At 37.3% G+C, this 19,916-nt stretch overlaps 2 protein-coding genes across 2 annotated transcripts in view; one reads left to right on the top strand and one right to left on the bottom strand.

Moving 5' to 3' along the window:
* farp2 (FERM, RhoGEF and pleckstrin domain protein 2) overlaps positions 1-19,916 on the bottom strand; it is a 353,551-nt gene that overhangs the window by 56,894 nt on the left and 276,741 nt on the right. The window lies entirely within an intron of this gene.
* LOC114646572 (serine/threonine-protein kinase 25-like) overlaps positions 8,927-19,916 on the top strand; it is an 85,360-nt gene continuing 74,370 nt past the window's right edge. Inside the window, exon 1 of the mRNA XM_028794825.2 lies at positions 8,927-9,334. Coding sequence (XP_028650658.1) covers positions 9,296-9,334 — 39 coding nt within the window. The 5' untranslated portion in view covers positions 8,927-9,295. The remainder of the gene's footprint in view (positions 9,335-19,916) is intronic.

Here is a 19,916-nt window from a genome sequence, read left to right as displayed (position 1 = left end):
ACTCTAGGACAAGAAACAACATTGGTAAATCTTTAAATGAGAGATTTTGTATGTAAAAAATTAATAGATTCATTCAGGCTAGGGTTAATTTAGCAAGAGAGAAAAGAACAATGTATTGTCAAGATCTCTGGATAAGATAACTGTCCAACAAGGTCTTTTGAAGTTTGTAATGAGTTTTTCAAAACAATGTGGGTCTGTAGACAGGTTGTCTGTCATTCTGAGAGATGTAAACAATCCTCATATCTGGCCATAAAACTCTTGTCTTTATTCAATCCATGTTGTAAAGTATTAAATTTTAGCATGAGTTTAACTTCCCATTCTTTTCTCTCTTGCTGTGTTTTGAAATTGCCCATAAGCACTGTGACCTTAAAGTCCTTCTCACAGTGTCCATGGCTGTTGAAGTGGGCCGCCACAGGAACATCTGTGTTGCCATGTTTAATGTGGAACCTGTGTAAGTTCATTCTCTGGCGGAGTGTTTGTCCAGTTTCTCCCACATAGAGTGCAGTGTCAGGACATTTCATGCAGAAAATTAGGTAGACTACATTAGATGATCTGCAGGAAAATGATCCCTTGATGTGATGTTCGAGTTGGCAGTGTGGTATAACTATACGGTCTGTATCATAGATGTGGGCACATGTTTTGCATCTTTTCTGTAGGCATGGAGATGTGCCATTTTCTGTTGGTTCACTTAGGGAGCCTCGGACAATTAATTGTTGAAGGTTTGGTGGTTGTCTGTATGCCAGGAGGGGAGGTTCAGGAAATACATTTTTCAGTGTTTGGTCATTGTTTAGTATTGGCTGAAGTTCTTTTATAATTTTTCGAAGTGTTTCAAGATGTGGGTTGTAGGTGACAACAAGGGGGATGCGATCCTTGTTGTCTTTGTTTTTATATTCCAGAAGGTTGTCTCTGGGTATGGCAGTAGCTCTTCTTATTTGAGTGTCTGTTGTTTTCGGGGTGTAACCTTGTTTGATGAAATCTTGTCTGAGCTCCTGCAGTTGTTGATCCCGGTCTGTTGGGTCTGAGCAAATACGATTGTACCGTATTGCTTGGCTGAAAATAATGGAGCGCCTTATATGCTTGGGGTGGAAGCTATCATTTTTCAGGTAGGTCCGTCTGTCTGTCGGTTTGTGAAAAATAGAAATTACAAGGGTGTTGTCTTTCAGTTGAACGGTGGTGTCAAGAAAGCTGACTTCTGTTTTTGAGTAATTCAGCTTCAGCTTTATGTTGGGGTGAAAACAATTATATTCATTATGAAAATGGAGGAGGTCCTTTTCACTGGCAGTCCAGATTATGAAGATGTCATCTATGTAACGGAGATACAACATTGGTTTTACGATGCACATTGACATGAAATCTTCCTCCAATTTTGCCATAAAAAGATTTGCATAGTGAGGTGCAAACCGACATCCCATTGCAGTCCCCATTTGTTGTAAGTAGCAATCCTGTCCAAAAGAGAATAGATTATGTGTCAGAGTGAATTTTATCATTTCTATTACTGACTTTGTGGGTAAATCATGTTGTTTGAGGTACATTTCACATGCCAATATGCCATCATCATGGGGGATGTTAGTGTAAAGTGCCTCAACATCCATTGTGGCCAGTAAGGTTCCCTCAGGTAAGGGGCCTAAAGCAGACAGTTTTTTTAAGAAGTCAGTGGTGTCCTGGATGTAGCTGGTTGTGTTACGGGTGAGGGGTTTAAGGATCTGCTCCACCCAACCTGAAATATTTTCTGTAAGGGAGCCAATTCCTGAGATTATAGGTCTTCCTGGGTTCCCTTCTTTGTGGATTTTTAGGAAGCATGTAGAAGTAACCCATTTTGGGGTTCTCAGGAATTAAACTGTTTACATGATCCCTGATGTCAAGAGGAAAGCTACTTACTATTTTTTTTAGTTCCTTTTTGTAGAGATCTGTTGGGTCTTCTTGCAGTTTGTGATAATGCATAGTATTGGACAATTGTCTTTGTGCCTCCTGTATGTAATCTGACGTGTTCATGATGACTAAAGCACCCCCTTTGTCTGCTGGTTTGATAATGATTTCTGTATTTTCCCTTAGTGAATGTATGGCTCTCCGCTCATCCCTAGTAATGTTTTCTATCCGATTTTGTTGCCTGTTTAAGATTCCTGTTTTCACTCTCTGTCGGAAGCAGTCTATATAATTATCCAGGGTAGAGTTTCTGCCAGCTTCTGGTGTCCATGTGGATTTATTGGTGGGGTTGTTGTAACTGCTTGTTGTTGGTTCCTGTGTGTTACTGTTTTCTTTCTTGTGGAAAAATTCTTTTAGTCTGAGTTTTCTGAAGAATTCTTCCATATCACTGCAGAGTCTGATGTTGTCAATGGGCTTTGCAGGACAATATGAGAGTCCCTTTGTAAGTACCGACATCTCTGCTTCATTTGGTGTGTATGAGGAGAGATTAACAATGCAGGTCTGTTGCTCTTTGTTTTTTGCTATTAAGTGTCCAGCTTTCTCTCGTAGTCTATGCAGCTTTTTCTTTTTGTTAACAATAAGGAGTTTCTGGAGTCTTTTGTAATAGCAATGGAGCTCCTTTACCATCTCCTGCCTGTCATTTCCAAGGAGCAGGATGAGGTCTTGGATCTCTCTTTGCGTGTTCTTCTTGATGTTGTAGAAAATTTGGATTAAGTGGTTTCTTATCCTTGCAGATGTCCTAAAACAAAGTTGCTCTGCAAACCGAGTATTGTAAGTGTGAATGGTTGGATTCCTTATCATGATGCCTTTCGGGATAAGATTTTCCTTTTTGCATTTAGTTAAGAAGAAGATGTCGCTGTCCATGTGTGCCAGTTTCTTCCACCGGGTCTTCAGTTCCATGTAGTAGCGGTACATTTCGGTGTCTTGTATATCTGTAGTACTAGGGTGTTGTACCGTGTTAGCCATTATGAATGTAGAGAAAAGCCAAGCAAAATGACACCTTTTATTGGCTAACTAGAAAGATTACAATATGCAAGCTTTCGAGGCAACTCAGGCCCCTTCTTCAGGCAAGATGTAATACAGAAACTGAAGTTTCCTATGTTTATATACACACTCTAGGACAAGAAACAACATTGGTAAATCTTTAAATGAGAGATTTTGTATGTAAAAAATTAATAGATTCATTCAGGCTAGGGTTAATTTAGCAAGAGAGAAAAGAACAATGTATTGTCAAGATCTCTGGATAAGATAACTGTCCAACAAAAACCATGCCTACAGAAAAGATGCAAAACATGTGCCCACATCTATGATACAGACCGTATAGTTATACCACACTGCCGACTCGAACATCACATCAAGGGATCATTTTCCTGCAGATCATCTAATGTAGTCTACCTAATTTTCTGCATGAAATGTCCTGACACTGCACTCTATGTGGGAGAAACTGGACAAACACTCCGCCAGAGAATGAACTTACACAGGTTCCACATTAAACATGGCAACACAGATGTTCCTGTGGCGGCCCACTTCAACAGCCATGGACACTGTGAGAAGGACTTTAAGGTCACAGTGCTTATGGGCAATTTCAAAACACAGCAAGAGAGAAAAGAATGGGAAGTTAAACTCATGCTAAAATTTAATACTTTACAACATGGATTGAATAAAGACAAGAGTTTTATGGCCAGATATGAGGATTGTTTACATCTCTCAGAATGACAGACAACCTGTCTACAGACCCACATTGTTTTGAAAAACTCATTACAAACTTCAAAAGACCTTGTTGGACAGTTATCTTATCCAGAGATCTTGACAATACATTGTTCTTTTCTCTCTTGCTAAATTAACCCTAGCCTGAATGAATCTATTAATTTTTTACATACAAAATCTCTCATTTAAAGATTTACCAATGTTGTTTCTTGTCCTAGAGTGTGTATATAAACATAGGAAACTTCAGTTTCTGTATTACATCTTGCCTGAAGAAGGGGCCTGAGTTGCCTCGAAAGCTTGGCATATTGTAATCTTTCTAGTTAGCCAATAAAAGGTGTCATTTTGCTTGGCTTTTCTCTACATTCATAATGGCTAACACGGTACAACACCCTAGTACTATAAAGATATGCTAAAGGATGCACCAAATAAAAACCAAATTTGTGAATTTCCCCTTGGGATTAATAAAGTATCTATCTATCTATCTATCTATCTATCTATCTATCTATCTATCTATCTATCTATCTATCTATCTATCTATCTATCTATCTAAATGGAAAAGCAAGAGTAAAAAGAATTTGCCTAAAAGACAATCCAAAGAAAACAAGACCCAATTCCAGTATTCAATATCCAGAAAACAGATCAAAAAAGTCACAAAAAACAGTAAATCCAAAGAAAAAGCAATACTTCAAATAATCTCCAAACTCCAAAAATGAATCAATAACTTCCTGATGAGATTTTCTTACTGTCGTAATATATAGATAGAGGGAGAGCCCTACAACAGTGTTGTCATGGAGGCCTCGCCTCCTGGAGCTTCATTCACAAAGTGCAAGGAACATCAAAACATTTAAGGAGACAGTACATAAATGTTATATCATAAACACAAAATAACAGAAATCACATAAAAATATGAAAAATAAAAACTGAAAATATCAAAAACGATAAACTAGAAAATCAGTATAAGCAAGGGAATAAACTTTGGCTGAAACATAACACCTATTTTCTTAGTGAATTCTGCTGACTACCTCTGTCTACTCCACTTCAGGAGACAATACTCTCACTCATTCATTTGATAATTTCTCTCTTTGCTTTGTAGATGGGCCAAGTGAATTCAGTGACTTAGATATGCTGCATCCCAGTTTACTATTATGAAGTAGTAGTCAATCAAACTGCTCCTTTGCCCAGCATTGTGGATGATCACCTTGCTCAGATGTAGTATCATCTTTGTTATGGCTTTCAGAATTTTCTGTGTCCATACTGTGCTGAACAAAGAGATGTGGCAAAAGGCATCTAGGGTTTGTTATAATATTGGAGCCTGATTCTGCTTTTTCCATCCTCTTTCATTTTTTTAACTTAGAAAGCTAGTTTCTGTATGCAGAGGTTTGCAGTACACTGGTACATACATATACACATACAGGCATACAGATATGCTAACAGCCATATACAGCCAACAATTAGCCCCTCCTACATATTGAATAGACCAATCTCGACTCCTCAGGTTTTCACGTTTTCAAGTTCTGCCAGTCTCTGAATTAATGAGTTACTCAAAGTTTGATTTTGTTTTTTTCTTACAAATCATTTTTGGATTTGACACACAAGAAAAAGGAGTCACTAACCTTAACACTACAAGGTATCATCGGGGGTTTAGAAAACAAAGAAACTGAATGGGAAGTGAGTGAATGCTTAAATTAAAGTTTTAGATGCAGAATGGTGTTCCAGGCCATTCCTGCCCACTTCAAACTTTGCTTTCAGAATTTTATTTAATTTTAAATTATCCAGTATAGAAATATGGACAGGAAATTAGCAGAAAAAAGAAACGTAGAATACAAGCAATATGCAAACTTGATCCCAATGGGGAAAGAAAACAAACAAAAAAATCAGACATCATTGAAACTTAGAGATAAACAAAACCCATTAAAATCATAGTGCATGTAATCTTTGGCACAGTCACCCAGCCCCATCTTGTGCAAATTTTTAAGATGGAAAGCACATCCTCCTGTATATTTTTCAACTAACATAATACTGTATGCGGTTTAAAAAAGAGGCAAACCAATCAAACTCATAATTTGGCCTATGCTGAAGAAACTATTTGGAAAGAAAAAAAGCAGCTTCCAGAACCCACTCAAGAGGAATTTGTAAACCACAGACTTTGCCTGCTGCACTTAATTTTCTTCTATCAATTAATTTCAAGGCAGGCATTTCTTATTCAGATTATCAGTGAGCTGGAATCTCTCCCAACATGCATACTCCACACTGATGAATTAATTGAGGATAGAGGCACACTGGATTCACCAAATTCCTTTGAAGATAGTACTTACTTGACATGACATTTGTGATTATTAATTAGTAGAGTAAAATTTTGTATCCTCTGTATAATCCTTAATTGTATTGCCTTTGTCCACTCTTATTTGTAAAGGTCTGTTTTTTTTAGTATTATCTTGCACTTTCATTTACTTACTGTATACTGTACTTGGACTGTATTTATTTACTTGGTATGAGATTTATTTACATTTTTAAGCTGAGATCTACATTAAGGAATCTGGTTGCTTTCCCAGCCTTGACTTTCCACTATTTTAAGTGGTAATTGATTGACCTTTCAGGTACTACTTTTTATTATAATAATTGTTGTCTTGCGAAGAAAGGAGCACACAGAAATAAACGTTGGGGCAACAACCTGGTTGCTCCCATTTAATTCTTTAGTCCAAACAAAACAAACGCTTGATGGCGTATCAAATAAAAAATAATCACAAACAAAACTAGAGCACTCAGCTTTGAATTAAAGGATTAACCATAAAGAAACAAAAAGTACTGTGCTTCAGTCTTTGAGTCCTCAGGTTGCACAGATCTCCATCTTGTGGGTCGCTCCGCCTTTAATAGACTGACTCTGTTTCTGGCATGCACAGCTCCTCAATGGGCATCTTCTCTGGACTGTGGAGAAAGAAGGTTATGATACAGTTAACGACAGCACCCCTTCTTGCCCTGGGGTGGTATTATGTACTTCAAATGAGCCCTAGAGGTGATCCTCCAATGCACGTGTGACATAATACATAAAAACACCAATATGTAATATTTTTGTTTGCTGTTCTTATGCTGCTTATACCATTATATCCCCAAAAGTATTGTGAAGTTTTTCATAACCCTAAAAAATGCATTATATCTGGAAGATATCGATGAGGCTTCTGTGTAAACTGTGCTTTCTACCTGATTTCTCTGCAACACATTGTGACTGAACAACAACAGATCACCTATTATTGAATTATATCTTTCTTGGGACATTTTAAGGATATATATTTAGCATATGTACAGGATATTTATCTGCTTTGAGATTTTCTGATTGTAGTTTATTATAACAATGGTTTTCATTTATTACTTATATATATATCAGCCTGAATTGCTTATGTTAATAGTAAGAATTAATTAGAAGAGTCAAATTTGTCTGAGTGTCCTACAATGGGCTGCCATTAAGCTTAGGCTCCTTCATGTCTTGCACCAGGACCTATCACAGAAGTCTTCAAAAGTGGGTATTGAAAATGGATTCATGTTGGAATGATTCAGTACTATCTTATATAGAAATCCACAAAGGGAGAAAATGAGTTGTGTATCTTTAAATAGTTTGCAAACGAAAACAACATTAACAGACACTTGGACATGAACCCAGCATATGAAGGCTTAAAATGAAGAATATCCGAATAATAAAAAAGACTTTATGACCAACACCCCCCAAACCCCACCTTATTAATACCCCCCATTTGCTATATATTGCCTTTGATTCCTGTAAGTCTAATTATGTTTTTCTCTGATGATGACACCTAGTAGGTTGTCAAAAGCTTATGAATAAAAAACTATTTTAAGATATGTGACTCATTTTCTCCCTTTCTGGATCTCTAGCTACAAATATGTAAACTGTATCACAGAGCTTCACTATACTATTCTGTATTGGTGCTGTCTTAACATCTCTCTCACTACCTCCCTCTGCAGATTGGATGACTGATGGCTAGAACACCTCTGACTTCACTTCTGGATTCTGTCCACCTGGACCTGCCTCTTCCTGTCAGGAGAACCAAAAGCTGGAAGCTCTGCCATCTTTGGCTGTTCTGTTTGAATTTGATTCTGCAGAGACGACTCTGTAATAACTGTGTTTGCTGCATCCAATTATATGGGGTGGCTGTCTTGGCAATTCAACTCGTTATCATTGTCCTCTCTTTCTTTTACAATAGATACAGTATATATATTAATCTCAGTAATGAGTCTTTCTGAATTTTCTTTCTGCTCAAGGCACATGCAATATACAGTAGTGCAATTGGAAACAATGGAACAAAGCCGGGTGTACCTAGGTTAAAGTTCAATTGGATCAAATACTTACTACAGGGTGCAGGAGTAGATCAATCTAATCCAATTCAGGGGCAACATCCTATCCTAAAAGCACTTGGTACAAGGCAGGAAACTGTGATGGATGTGATGCCAGTTCATTACAGTGCCCAATTATGCACATTACATTTCACATGCACACTCACAAAGGTTCAATTTAGAATTACAAATGAACTTAACCAACATATCTTTGGGATATGGGAGGAAAACTAGACTACCTAAAGAAAAACCCAAGAGACCTGGAAAGAGTATAAATACTCTGTGAGGACAACTACTGGGTATGGGATTCAAATCCAGGACATTGTTGAGTTATATGAATAAAAATATATTTGCCTGCAAATAAAATATACCCCTTGTGCATTGTCTATTCTTTGAAAAATTAACGGGGGAAACAGATGGCCCACGATGTATAGAATGCTATTTAAGACCGACTTAATCTGTAGAAGCCACTATTAGAAAAACCTGAATAGATGTCTGTTATTGAACAAAAGTGCGTAATAAATTGCTTTGATAGTATTAATGATTTTTTTAGATAAAGCAGAAAGAAATAAAACATTTTCGTGTTTGAATCCTTGTTCCTATCTTAGCTACAACATCGTTTCTTCTGGTACGTTAACATAATTTGATTTATAAAGCACTTCATTAATGCAGTTTTGAAAAACATACATAAAGATTTATTGACATTATATATACATCGCTTTAAAAATGTATCAACTGGTAATTTCGACGACGCTGTCCTTGAGTATAAAGCCGCATTACTTCCGAAGATCATGTCTTCAAAAAAATGCCGATACTCCATCTGGCTCCCAAAAGGCCGCATCAAAAATACCATAGGTAACTACAAATCCCGGCAAGCACATTCACGGTGGCAGAGAGCAAACGACAACTCCCATGATGCATTAGCATGCAGCGCAGAAAGTGGGCGGGTGATTTCTGCGCATGTGCGTTTCGGTTGTGTTCTCTCGGGCAGAGACAGGCGAACTAGGAGATCTGCCTACGGAATTTAGCCTTTCAAAGGAGACTTTTTATATCTTTTCTGCCTCACACATAGAATTGCCCGACTGGATAAATGAAAGCAGAAGGGAAATAAGATTGTTGGCGAGGCCATGATAGGGCCTGTCTGACAAATTACTATTTGAAAAGTGTTTCTCCTGGAAAGAAAAGGAGTGTCGGTTGGATATAATTGAGAAAAAAAAGAAATAAGGGGAAGGGAGACATTGAAAGAAAAAAGTAACGCTTTATCTCTTGCTTCCGGAAGAAAGGATCGAGACCACCGTTGCCCGACTTGCTTGCCAGTGGAATGGCTCACCTGCGAGACCTGCGGGACCTCCGGAACCAGGTGAGGCCGTCGGGAGGAAAGGAAAGGGGAGGGGAGGGGGGAGAGCTGGGCGGTGTAAGAGATAGCAATCAAAGGGAGAAATATTGCCTTTGGTGAACTAGACTTTGGTGGCAGATTGGAAAGAGACCGGCCACTTTCCTAGCTGAGTACGTATAAGATGAGGATGTTTCAACTCTCAGTATCTTACCAGGCGATACCTGCCCAGAATATATTCTGCCATTCAGGTTACGTTTTGCTTCAGAGTCAACGACTTTGTTTAGTTTCGAATGAAACATGGCAGCTAGAAATCACAGCTGTTCAGAAAGTATAGTCTTGGGGCAACAAGGTTTAAGGTGTGTTCAGTACTCTTTAATGCCCAGCCTTGCCCTTGGTGAATCAGCTTAAGTTTAGTCACGTGTTCTATTGGATAGCATCCAGTTTATACTTAGATTGTGGTTCGTATATTTTACACTTGGGAATCAGGTTTATGATGCTAACTTTCTTCTATAGAAGAAGACTGGAACAATGAAAGGGCTGATTGGCATGTATGATGGTGCATTTTACCTTTGTTCTGCTGATTTTCGTGTTTGATTTAGCCCTCACGAAGTTAAGCAGTCTTTACACACTTAAAATGCTTCTAAGCTCGTAAGAAGTGTTTTATGCTATTCCTGGTGAGTTATGTGCTTACCTCGGACATTCCTGATTTTTGTAATACATTAGAAGAAAGATTGCAACAAGCAGTGTAATGTTTGAATGTTCAATCAATACGTAGAATGAAATTGATTCAGTACAGGCAGTGTAAAAAAATAATGTTTCACCATTGAAAGCATAATCATAAGTTGATTCGCATTTGTAAGCCATTTATAATAAAAAAGTCCTGTACTTGTAAATTACAACACAACAAACCAAACATAGTCTGTAGCCTATATAGTGCTTTTCATCACCTTCACAAGATCTTTGATATGTGCTTTACATTATGAATTGTTGGAATGAAGCACATGTATTTGTAGCTTATGCATAGGTTAGTTGTTAGTGGAGCTAGGTATGTGATGCAGCTGTTTATCTGAATATGTCAACATATCTTTCCTTGTGAATAGTTTCTCAGACTACTTTGCAAATCTAATATTTCACATAAAAAAATCAAACATTGTAATTTCAGGCAAGTAGATTTTTGTTACACTTTAATAAACTAGATAATGATGAGGAAGATGCATATCATTCAGAGAGATGGAATAAATGTATGTTATTTTAATAGGTAGTGGGTGCCATTTAATCCAGCAACATTTAGGTGTGGTGTGTGTTTTATTTTATGGTTAGTTCATTTTAATTTTGAGATAAAAGCAAGCATTCTGAAAAGAAACTTTTAACCATGAGAAGAATCATTTTGCTACAATTAGACATTCTCCTTCATTTGAAATTACATGTTTGTACTTGACAACATCCATAAATTCTTAAACAACAATTGGCTGTGATTCTTGTCAATTTTATGTAATTATGCTATATTATTACAATATCTAGTTGAACTATTATGAAGTTGCAAACCTCCTAAAATGGGAACAAAGACCCAAGTTAACAAAGTGTTTAAATTTATTTTTATTTTGTAAGTAGCAACTGCTCAGTTTGTATTTGGCCATTTATAATTTCAGAAACTGCAGTGTGCTGTGAAATAAATGTAGACTACTGTAGACTTGGATCCCCAGGGCACTGTGGGGTTATGACTACTGCTTTTTTGTTTATATTAACTAGGCTTGAAGTGATCTGAAATTGCCAATCATTTGGTAAACTTGTGAACCACACAGATTTTATTTATAAAGCGTTTGGTCTTGCAAGCATACGTCTGAATTCTGCTAATGATGTGCTATTCAGAATGTCTTTATGTAATTCAAAGTTCAGAAATCAGTATTATGCCACAGTAAACATAGGTTTTCATTGTTTTACACTCAATGTTAGGTTATTTTCCACAATACTTCGTGCCACGCTTGGATTATTCCAATTTCTTAAAGCTAGCATGTGATGTCAAAAGTAATGAAAGTACTTGTAATTTAAATCTATCCTGAAAATGCTTTACAGTTGAGAAAGCATTAAGTATTAAACTGTTGTTCTTGGGAAATGGTGCTGCTTAGGAAAGAATTGGCATTTTATGAGTTTAAAACCTTACAGAGAATAGATGGACAATGTGAAAGTAGCACTAGATTATTTGTGGTATGCAGCTGTCTGTCTATCTATCCATCCACCTATACTTCCAAGATGGCTTACAAAGCAAACCATAACACATAAAATAAGTGACTAGAAAATTCAAGTTCACAAGCAATAGAGAATACAATTTAAAGCGAAGTACTGCAGAACCTCAGTTTATACAAATTTAGCATTTCTGTTTCCTAAGTCTTCCCTACAGTGGATAGAGAAGAAGCAAGATGCGTTTTTCTAAATATTCTCACATTGTCTTGCTCACCCTGGAATGTTGTGGTGTGAGAATGAGAATGTTATGCCTGTGTACGTACTGTAATCACACTTCTTTCACACTGCTGCACAAAGTGGTATGAGGAGAAGAGAGACACAGTCCTCCTATGTTATTATCAGCACATGCAATTTCTCTTTTTTATTTGCCACATGTATATTCTCAAGAGTTTGTCAAATGGCTAAATGTCATTTTTGTAAAATAATGCTCTGATCTAGCTAGGGCTAAGACAAGGTGCGGAGAGAAGGTGCTGTGTCTTCCTCATCTGTAACTTAATAATGCATGGAGCCCCTAGTCACCAGCAAAACATTATGTGGGTTCTTTGCATTTGAAGCTATTGATGTATATTAAATGCAATGATGTAATGTACATACCATACATATTAATGGGTATAGGTTAAACCACGTTAGTTGTTATTTTAGGGGCAGTGTTAAGGTTGTCAAAGGACATTTCCCAATATACAAAATTCTACTGTACACAATGCTTTGGAATGTATCCCGCAAGTAAGAATGCTGTACAACAAATTTAGTGTGATAGCTACAGCAAAGAATAGATACAAAACTGGACATTAAACAGAATATAAAGCTTCTAAATAGTTGATTAGGTTAATACAGCTATTGATATCCAGTTAGAGCTCAGAAGTAAATAGTTTTACAAGTACCTTAAAACTGATTAATGTGTGTGGGTTCAAGAGGTGCCTGAACCTAAGTTTATTTGGAGTAGTTCTAATGAATGTGGACTGGTTATTCAGTAGATTAGGAGAGAGAACTAAAAAGTATCACTCTAGCATTAGCACATCTAGTGAGAGGGACTGTCAGTGAGCAGGCCACAGCAGAATGGATACTTCTTGAAGAGGCATAAAAAGACCAGAGACTGAAAGTTGGGAAGCAGTGCAATGTAGGCATCTGTAGAGCAAGGTTAGAGTTTTGAAGTGAACCCTTGCAGCAAAAAGGATAAGTTTGGTATTTTTCAAGTTGAAGCTGTTTCTTCACAAACATGATATATGTGCAATTGCAAGGAAAATTGTGTTTTAAAATTAAGTGCTTTCTATAAATTAAAAAAAACAAAAATCTTGTACCCACATGTGCTTTACATTGGGGGTCAGAGGAAAAGCTTCAAACTTGCTAAATATATCAATTTTTCAAGCCAAGACAGTTGTCAAGTATTGATCTGCACCTTGTGATTACACACACATTGTAAAATGGTTTATACATTGTGTATTTTTTTAAAATCACAATGTAATAAGAAGCAGTAATTTTAAAAGATGAGCAGTTGTGCACAATAGCTCAGCAATTAGTCTTCCTGTATAACAACCTTTCACCACCCGGAGCAGGATTTCTTCTCAAAAAACCAAATTGCAGTAAAGTTTTTGTGCCATGTGTTTGGTTTTGTTTATATCTGTTTCCATATTTATGTGAGAACTTACACAAGCAAATAGAAAATATATCCGTACCAGGAATATGTGATGAAATGATTATTTCCAGATCCTTTTTGTTGTCACAAATTTGAACCAATAACACATAAGATATGGATCGATGATTTAAATTGATGTATTTGATAAATTTTAAAGCTTTTCCTCTGTGCCCCATTGTAAAGCGGCAGTGTAGGCAAGATATATATATAATTTTTTTTTTTAATTTATAGAAAGCGCTTAAATTGAGAACACAATTTTGTGTGGCATATGCATATATACCATGTTTCTGAAGAAGTTACAGAGAGTGCATATAGAGAAATGGAAAAGAAGAGGATCTAGCACTAATCTTTGAGTAACATCAATGGAGAGTTTCTGAGAAGAAGATGGAGAGTTAGACAATGAGACCAAAAAGACTCACTGGAAATACATGACTTCAGCCAGTGCATTGCAAAAATGGTGATTCCACGCTTATGGAAGAACATTTAATATTAACATTTAAGCAAGGAGTGTTTCACAATATCACACGCTGAACAAAGGTCAAGAAGGATAAGGGATGGCTAAGGAAGAAGTAAACTGAACAGTGCTAAGAGCATTGGTAATTGAAAGTGGAGCATTCTCATTAGAATGCTTGTTGCAGGAACAAGTTAGAAGAGGATCTTGTGGATATTTCTTTATAGAAATAGGGAGATTGTGTTAGTAGAAAAAACTTTGCTGAATATTTTGTTGCAAAGTGTTGCAAGGCTAAAATTAGAAGAAAAGAGCATAAGCCCTGCCCATTCATGATAAAGTACTATTGATAGGTAGATAGATAGAATGGCTTAGTTTATCATCGCTTCACCAACTCTGAATGAATGCACACAAAACACACTTTTTTTTTTTTTTAAACCATCCCATCTATCCATCCAATGTCGCGCTTGTTCCAGCAAATATCGGGCGTGAGGCAGGAACAATACTTGGTCGCGGCCCTAGCTCATAGCAAGGTGAATATGAGCACACACATTCACTAGGGTCAATTAAGCATCCTTAAAGCCCCTAACCTGCATGCCTTTGGAAGGAAACTGAAGCACATCAAGGAAATCCACCAGGAAAACATATAAACTCCTGGCAGGGAACACCCGGGACATGACCCCCTTACTGCAAGGTAGCAGCACTACCGCTGCGCCAGTGTCCCCCATATGTTTAATTATTAATAGTATAAATTATTTAGTTAACAATTTATTTGTAAAATGCAATATGCATGTTTTAATGCATTTCATCATGAAAATGACATGAAGTATAAATCTTACGATTCTAAATGTTCAGAGAGCTGTAATATAATGAAGTTAATGTATTTTGTGTGATGATTGTTGTCCGTGGCTCTTCTCAGCGCAAGAGGAAGTTTGTTTAAGGAGCACATAGCAGTTAATGACTGGCTCGGGGAACACATAGAATACAAAGCATTTAATGTGCTACTTTAGTTACGATGGAGTTTGAGAAACTCTAGTAAATTAAACATCTATTTTAATATGAAGTTTCTTTGTTTAATGACAAAATACTATTAGATTTTAAAGTGTCATTGATCAAAGACGCTTTCAATTTTGTCTCTAATCACAGCATAAACAATGAGATTATAACGAAAATTTCGACTTTAATCTTGATATTGACTTTTTTCTTTCCTTTTTGTCACTATTTTTTTTTTTCTTCTCTGTGGCCCTTATATGCTTCCATACATATGTAATGAATCAAGAGCTTTGTCTTTCCTTTTATAAAAGTCAAGCAGAGAGAGAGAGAGAGAGAGAGAGAGAGAGAGAGGTGTATACTGATTGGCAGACACAGATGCAAATAAAACAGGCAAGGTGTTGAATTTAGTACATACTATAGGAACTCAAATATAAGTAGAGGAGATAAAATGCAAAAATGATTGGAAAAAAAATTGAGGCACAACTGTTCATGAAATTATTACCTTTTGAGGAAACCAAAACTGTGTTTTGCCAACATTTCATAATATTGTTAGAAAAATTCCAGGTTTTGTACGCTGTGCAGAAAATGTATATATACCTGTCTATATGGTGCTTATCTTCAGTTTTTTAAAAAAAATGTTGAATATATTGAATATCAAAATTGGTTGTAAAATTTGGAACCCAAAATCTGTGCGTTATTAAAAAAAAATGGTTGTATTGATATTAATCAAACTTTGCATTTATAATAAAGTTAACCTCCTTAGTGTTAGACCCGAGTGTCACTTGGCCTGTAAAAACAGTGCTAAAAGCATAAGTCCTAAACATCACTCAGGCAACTGTATAGACCCGTCTTGCATAAGCATTAGACCCAAGGAATACTCGGGTTGTGAAAGTGCCAACAGAAATAATGCCAAATGTTCTGGAAAATACGAAGGCAATTCTTCTATAAGTGTCTGGCTTGAGTGTTACCCAGGCAATGGTGCAGACACGTCTTCTCCTAGCCTCATAATGGCATCTTGTAAGAAATGTTTTTCAGCAGCCCAGGTGTTGCACACTTTCAACAGTGATATGAGCAGTGATGATGAAGTGAATTTGTCTTCAGGCAGTAAAATTGTAACGGACAGTGAAATCGAAAGTGATTCTGATTAATCCAAAAGTGACTCTCATATCAATTGCCCTTGCTCAGTGTGCTATTGAAATACTGATCATTCTGGAAAGAAAATCTGCAAGAAATCACACTATTATTGTCCACACTGTGACACTGGATTGTGTATTTCACAGTGGTTCAAGATATGCCACACAAACAACACATGTTGACAGTATACATGGTATTAGAGCAGTATTTTTATTGTTATTCATTATTATTATTATTTGTATAATTATTATACTTTTGACTTTGTACTTTTAGTGTGTTGCACGTTTTACAGTAGAAAGATCAGATTTAGGGCGGCACGGTGGCGCAGTGGGTAGCGTTGCTGCCTCGCAGTTGGAAGACCTGGGGACCTGGGTTCGCTTCCCGGGTCCTCCCTGTGTGGAGTTTGCATGTTCTCCCCGTGTCTGTGTGGGTTTCCTCCGGGCACTCTGGTTTCCTCCCACAGTCCAAAGACATGCTGGTTAGGTGGATTGGCGATTCTAAATTGGCCCTAGTGTGTGCTTGGTGTGTGGGTGTGTTTGTGTGTGTCCTGCGGTGGGTTGGCACCCTGCCTGGGATTGGTTCCTGCCTTGTGCCCTGTGTTGGCTGGGATTGGCTCCAGCAGACCCCCGTGACCCTGTGTTCGGATTCAGGGGGTTGGATAATGGATGGATGGAAGATCAGATTTATCTGTAAGTAATTTTTCAAGGCAAAAAACGTAACGCTTTTTTCGAGAAGAAAATGTATCGTTAAGGATTCTACAATCCAGGCTACGTGGCATTTCAAAAATTCCAACTGCCAGAGTGGTTGAAATGTTTGGGGGGGGGTGCTTGGTTCGAAGCATGCATCACTCTAATGCGGCAAAAATACATTAAATTTTGCATGCATATTATTGTTGATATAACCTAATATCCTGAAATGTGGTGAAGCCAATGGTAATGATTGATTTGACATCCATCTGTTTCTTACCTGAGCAACTGTTTGTGGTATGACCACAGCAGTAATAATGTTTCTTTGTGCACCAAACAAAAAAAGTATTTTCTTTAAGAAAGCCTTCGTATGCATCTTAATATCCCAACATTAGGAAGAAAGTACTTTCCATACTGCCATTATATTTCTCTCTTTATATTTAAAGTATATTTAAAGAACCTTGCAGGGATAGTATTGTGTATAGTGCAAAGTAAAGGTGATTTTGGTCATTTGGCGTAAAGAATGCTGGAATTTGAACAGGAACAAAAATAAAGAAACACCATAGATAACTGTCAGAGGAGAAATGCTGTATATAATAAAATAAACCTTGAATCACATAGTCTAAACTTGTAGTCTGTATATATTGTAAATACAGTAGAATAAAGGCTCCGTAGGTAGCACTTGGGATGAAAGGAGATGAACATTGAGAGAATACTAGTTATTAGAGATGCTCTGATGGTTTGCTGGCGATCTAAATCGCCCAGTTTTCACTAAAGAAGGCTCGTCTTGGGATTGGTAAATTGGCTCATCACAAAAAAGGTCTTTTCAGCCCCTGCTTTTCTAGGCTTCTCAGTAATATAGTTGCTGTGCTCCTTTAAGTGAGGCATTACGGTAATTAAGCCTGCATGCTTTTTTTTATTGCAGTGAACCTCCTGTACTGTAAACCAAGCAAGTCAAGGGTGTTTTAGGGTTTGGTTTAAAAGAGGGCAGAGATGATTGGAGTATTATCCTTTATGTTAAAGAAAGTGGAGTAATACACTGAGAAAAAAGAATTCGAAAAGTCATCATGTGCAGTAGTCAACAAGTGGCAAGAAAAGCTACTTTAATGAAGTCAGACCGTTATATTTTTTGCTTTAATTAAAATGGATACAATTTGAATTTGGACTGTAAGATTGTTTTAAATGCCTCAGCTTTTCAACTGAAAAAGGAAAAGATAAAGACGAATTTGAAATTGCCACTTAATTAACAATAGTCTTGTTAGCATAACAGCCTTTTACTTATAAACCTGTTAAGCATGTTTGTCTTGATAAACAACTTATGAAAATTTGATGCATTTGTGGCAATTTTAAAGATTTGAATTTATCATATGTTGCTGTATGTCAATTAGTGCAAGTATTGGTAAGAAACAAGTACTACATTTATTAAAATGGTAATCCATTTGTATAATTAGACCTGAAGAATTATGAATGTCTAGCTGATATACTGAAGAAAAAACATACCTGTATAAACATAGTAAATGTGTACTTTAATAGTAGAAAAAGCTGCAGTGCAATTAATGATTGAAAATAATTAAAACCTATAAGTGCAGGTATATTTACATTTAAGCAGTGTTTAATTGCCAATACCAACTAATTGAGTGTGTATGTGTGTGTATATATATATATATATATATATATATATATATATATATATATATGGTTGAAATAGTTTACTGTCAAATAAATGCAAAGAGTACACGACACGTGTTTCGCCCTCATTCTGGGCTCATCAGGTGTACACACTCCACTGCACTCCCTCTCGGGAATCGAACCTCGGACGTCAGCGCCAGAGGCGATGCCCCTAACGTTGCGCCACGGTGTGTGGTTCGTTTATTTGACAGCATGTAGATCGGGGTAATTACATTCACGGCATTCGTAGTCTGTGTCACAATCTGATTGTATGGGTGGTTACCTACCAGGTAACGCTTGTGGTTGGCCAGCAATCTGCTAACATCCGCCACGGTGCCCTCAGTTTGTGAGGAGCAGATCATAGAATGGTTGAAATAGTTTACTGTCAAATAAATGCAAAGAGTACACGACACGTGTTTCGCCCTCATTCTGGGCTCTTCAGGTGTACACACTCCACTGCACTCCCTCTCGGGAATCGAACCTTGGACGTCAGCACCAGAGGCGATGCCCCTAACGTTGAGCCACGGTGTGTGGTTCGTTTATTTGACAGCATGTAGATTGGGGTAATTACATTCACGGCATCTTTGCATTGATAGCCAAGACTCGGCCAACTCTCTGGCACTTTTTGTACTGGCCTTAAATTTTACTTTTACGTTGTCCCAGTTGAATGTGTGTCCTGTCGATTTAGTATGTGCATATATCAAAGAAATACTTATCAACAGCTAAATAACGACCCAACAAAAACTACACAGAATAAAATAAACTATACTCTGACCAAACTCCGAAATGGTAACCGCCTGGATGTACAGAACTTTCACAAAATGAAATCCAATGATGCTAACTGCCCGGAATTTTATGGACTCCCAAAAATACACAAAACACCACTAAAATACAGACCAGTGGTTAGCCTAATAGGCGGACCATCATACAACTTGTCAAAAAGACTTTTCCAACTACTTAAACATTTAACTGACGACTCAGATTATTCCGTCAACAGCGCGGAGTCGGCAGTACAGCGCTTGAATGACATATCCATCGCCGAGGACGAGATCATGGTCTCGTTTGATGTTATATCGCTATACACCATGATCCCGATCCAACTGGCCACAGAAACACTACTAATGAAGCTGGATAGTGACCCCACCATAGAGACAAGAACGAAACTGTCCATCAAAGACATAATGCACCTAACATCACTTTGCCAAAAAACGCACTTTCATTTCAATGGCAAGTATTACACACAGAAAGAAGGCATGCCAATGGGATCACCGTTATCTGGACTCCTAGCTGAACTGGTAATGCAACGATTTGAAAACATAGCTTTATCCCAGATTACACCCAAAATTTGGATACGCTATGTAGACGACACATTCGTCATATTAAGAAAGAACCAGCTGAATGAGTTCTACAATCATATTAACACAATATTCCCTGCAATCCAGTTCACAATGGAAAAAGAAATCAATCGACACATCAACTTCCTGGACATTTACATCCAAAGAAATAGTGACGCCACCCTGACCACAAGTGTTTACCGCAAACAATGCTACGGAGACAAGATTCTACACTTCGCCAGCAATCACCCGGTATCTCATAAACGGAGCTGCGTGAAAACCCCATTTAAACGAGTCCACACGCATTGTAATACCAAGGAAACAAAAATTAACGAGAGACGTTATCTGTTCCAACTTTTCACCTCGAACGGATACTCAAAAACATTCATTAATCGAAGTCTACACAGCAGACGCCAAAGGAATCAGCATACAATCGACTTAAATCAGAACCCCCACCCCACCTGGCATT

Source organism: Erpetoichthys calabaricus, chromosome 2, assembly GCF_900747795.2.
Source record: "Erpetoichthys calabaricus chromosome 2, fErpCal1.3, whole genome shotgun sequence".
Classification (NCBI taxonomy): Eukaryota; Metazoa; Chordata; class Cladistia; order Polypteriformes; family Polypteridae; genus Erpetoichthys; species Erpetoichthys calabaricus.
Note: the sequence above shows the minus strand (reverse complement) of the source record. Positions and strands in the feature narration are given on the sequence as shown.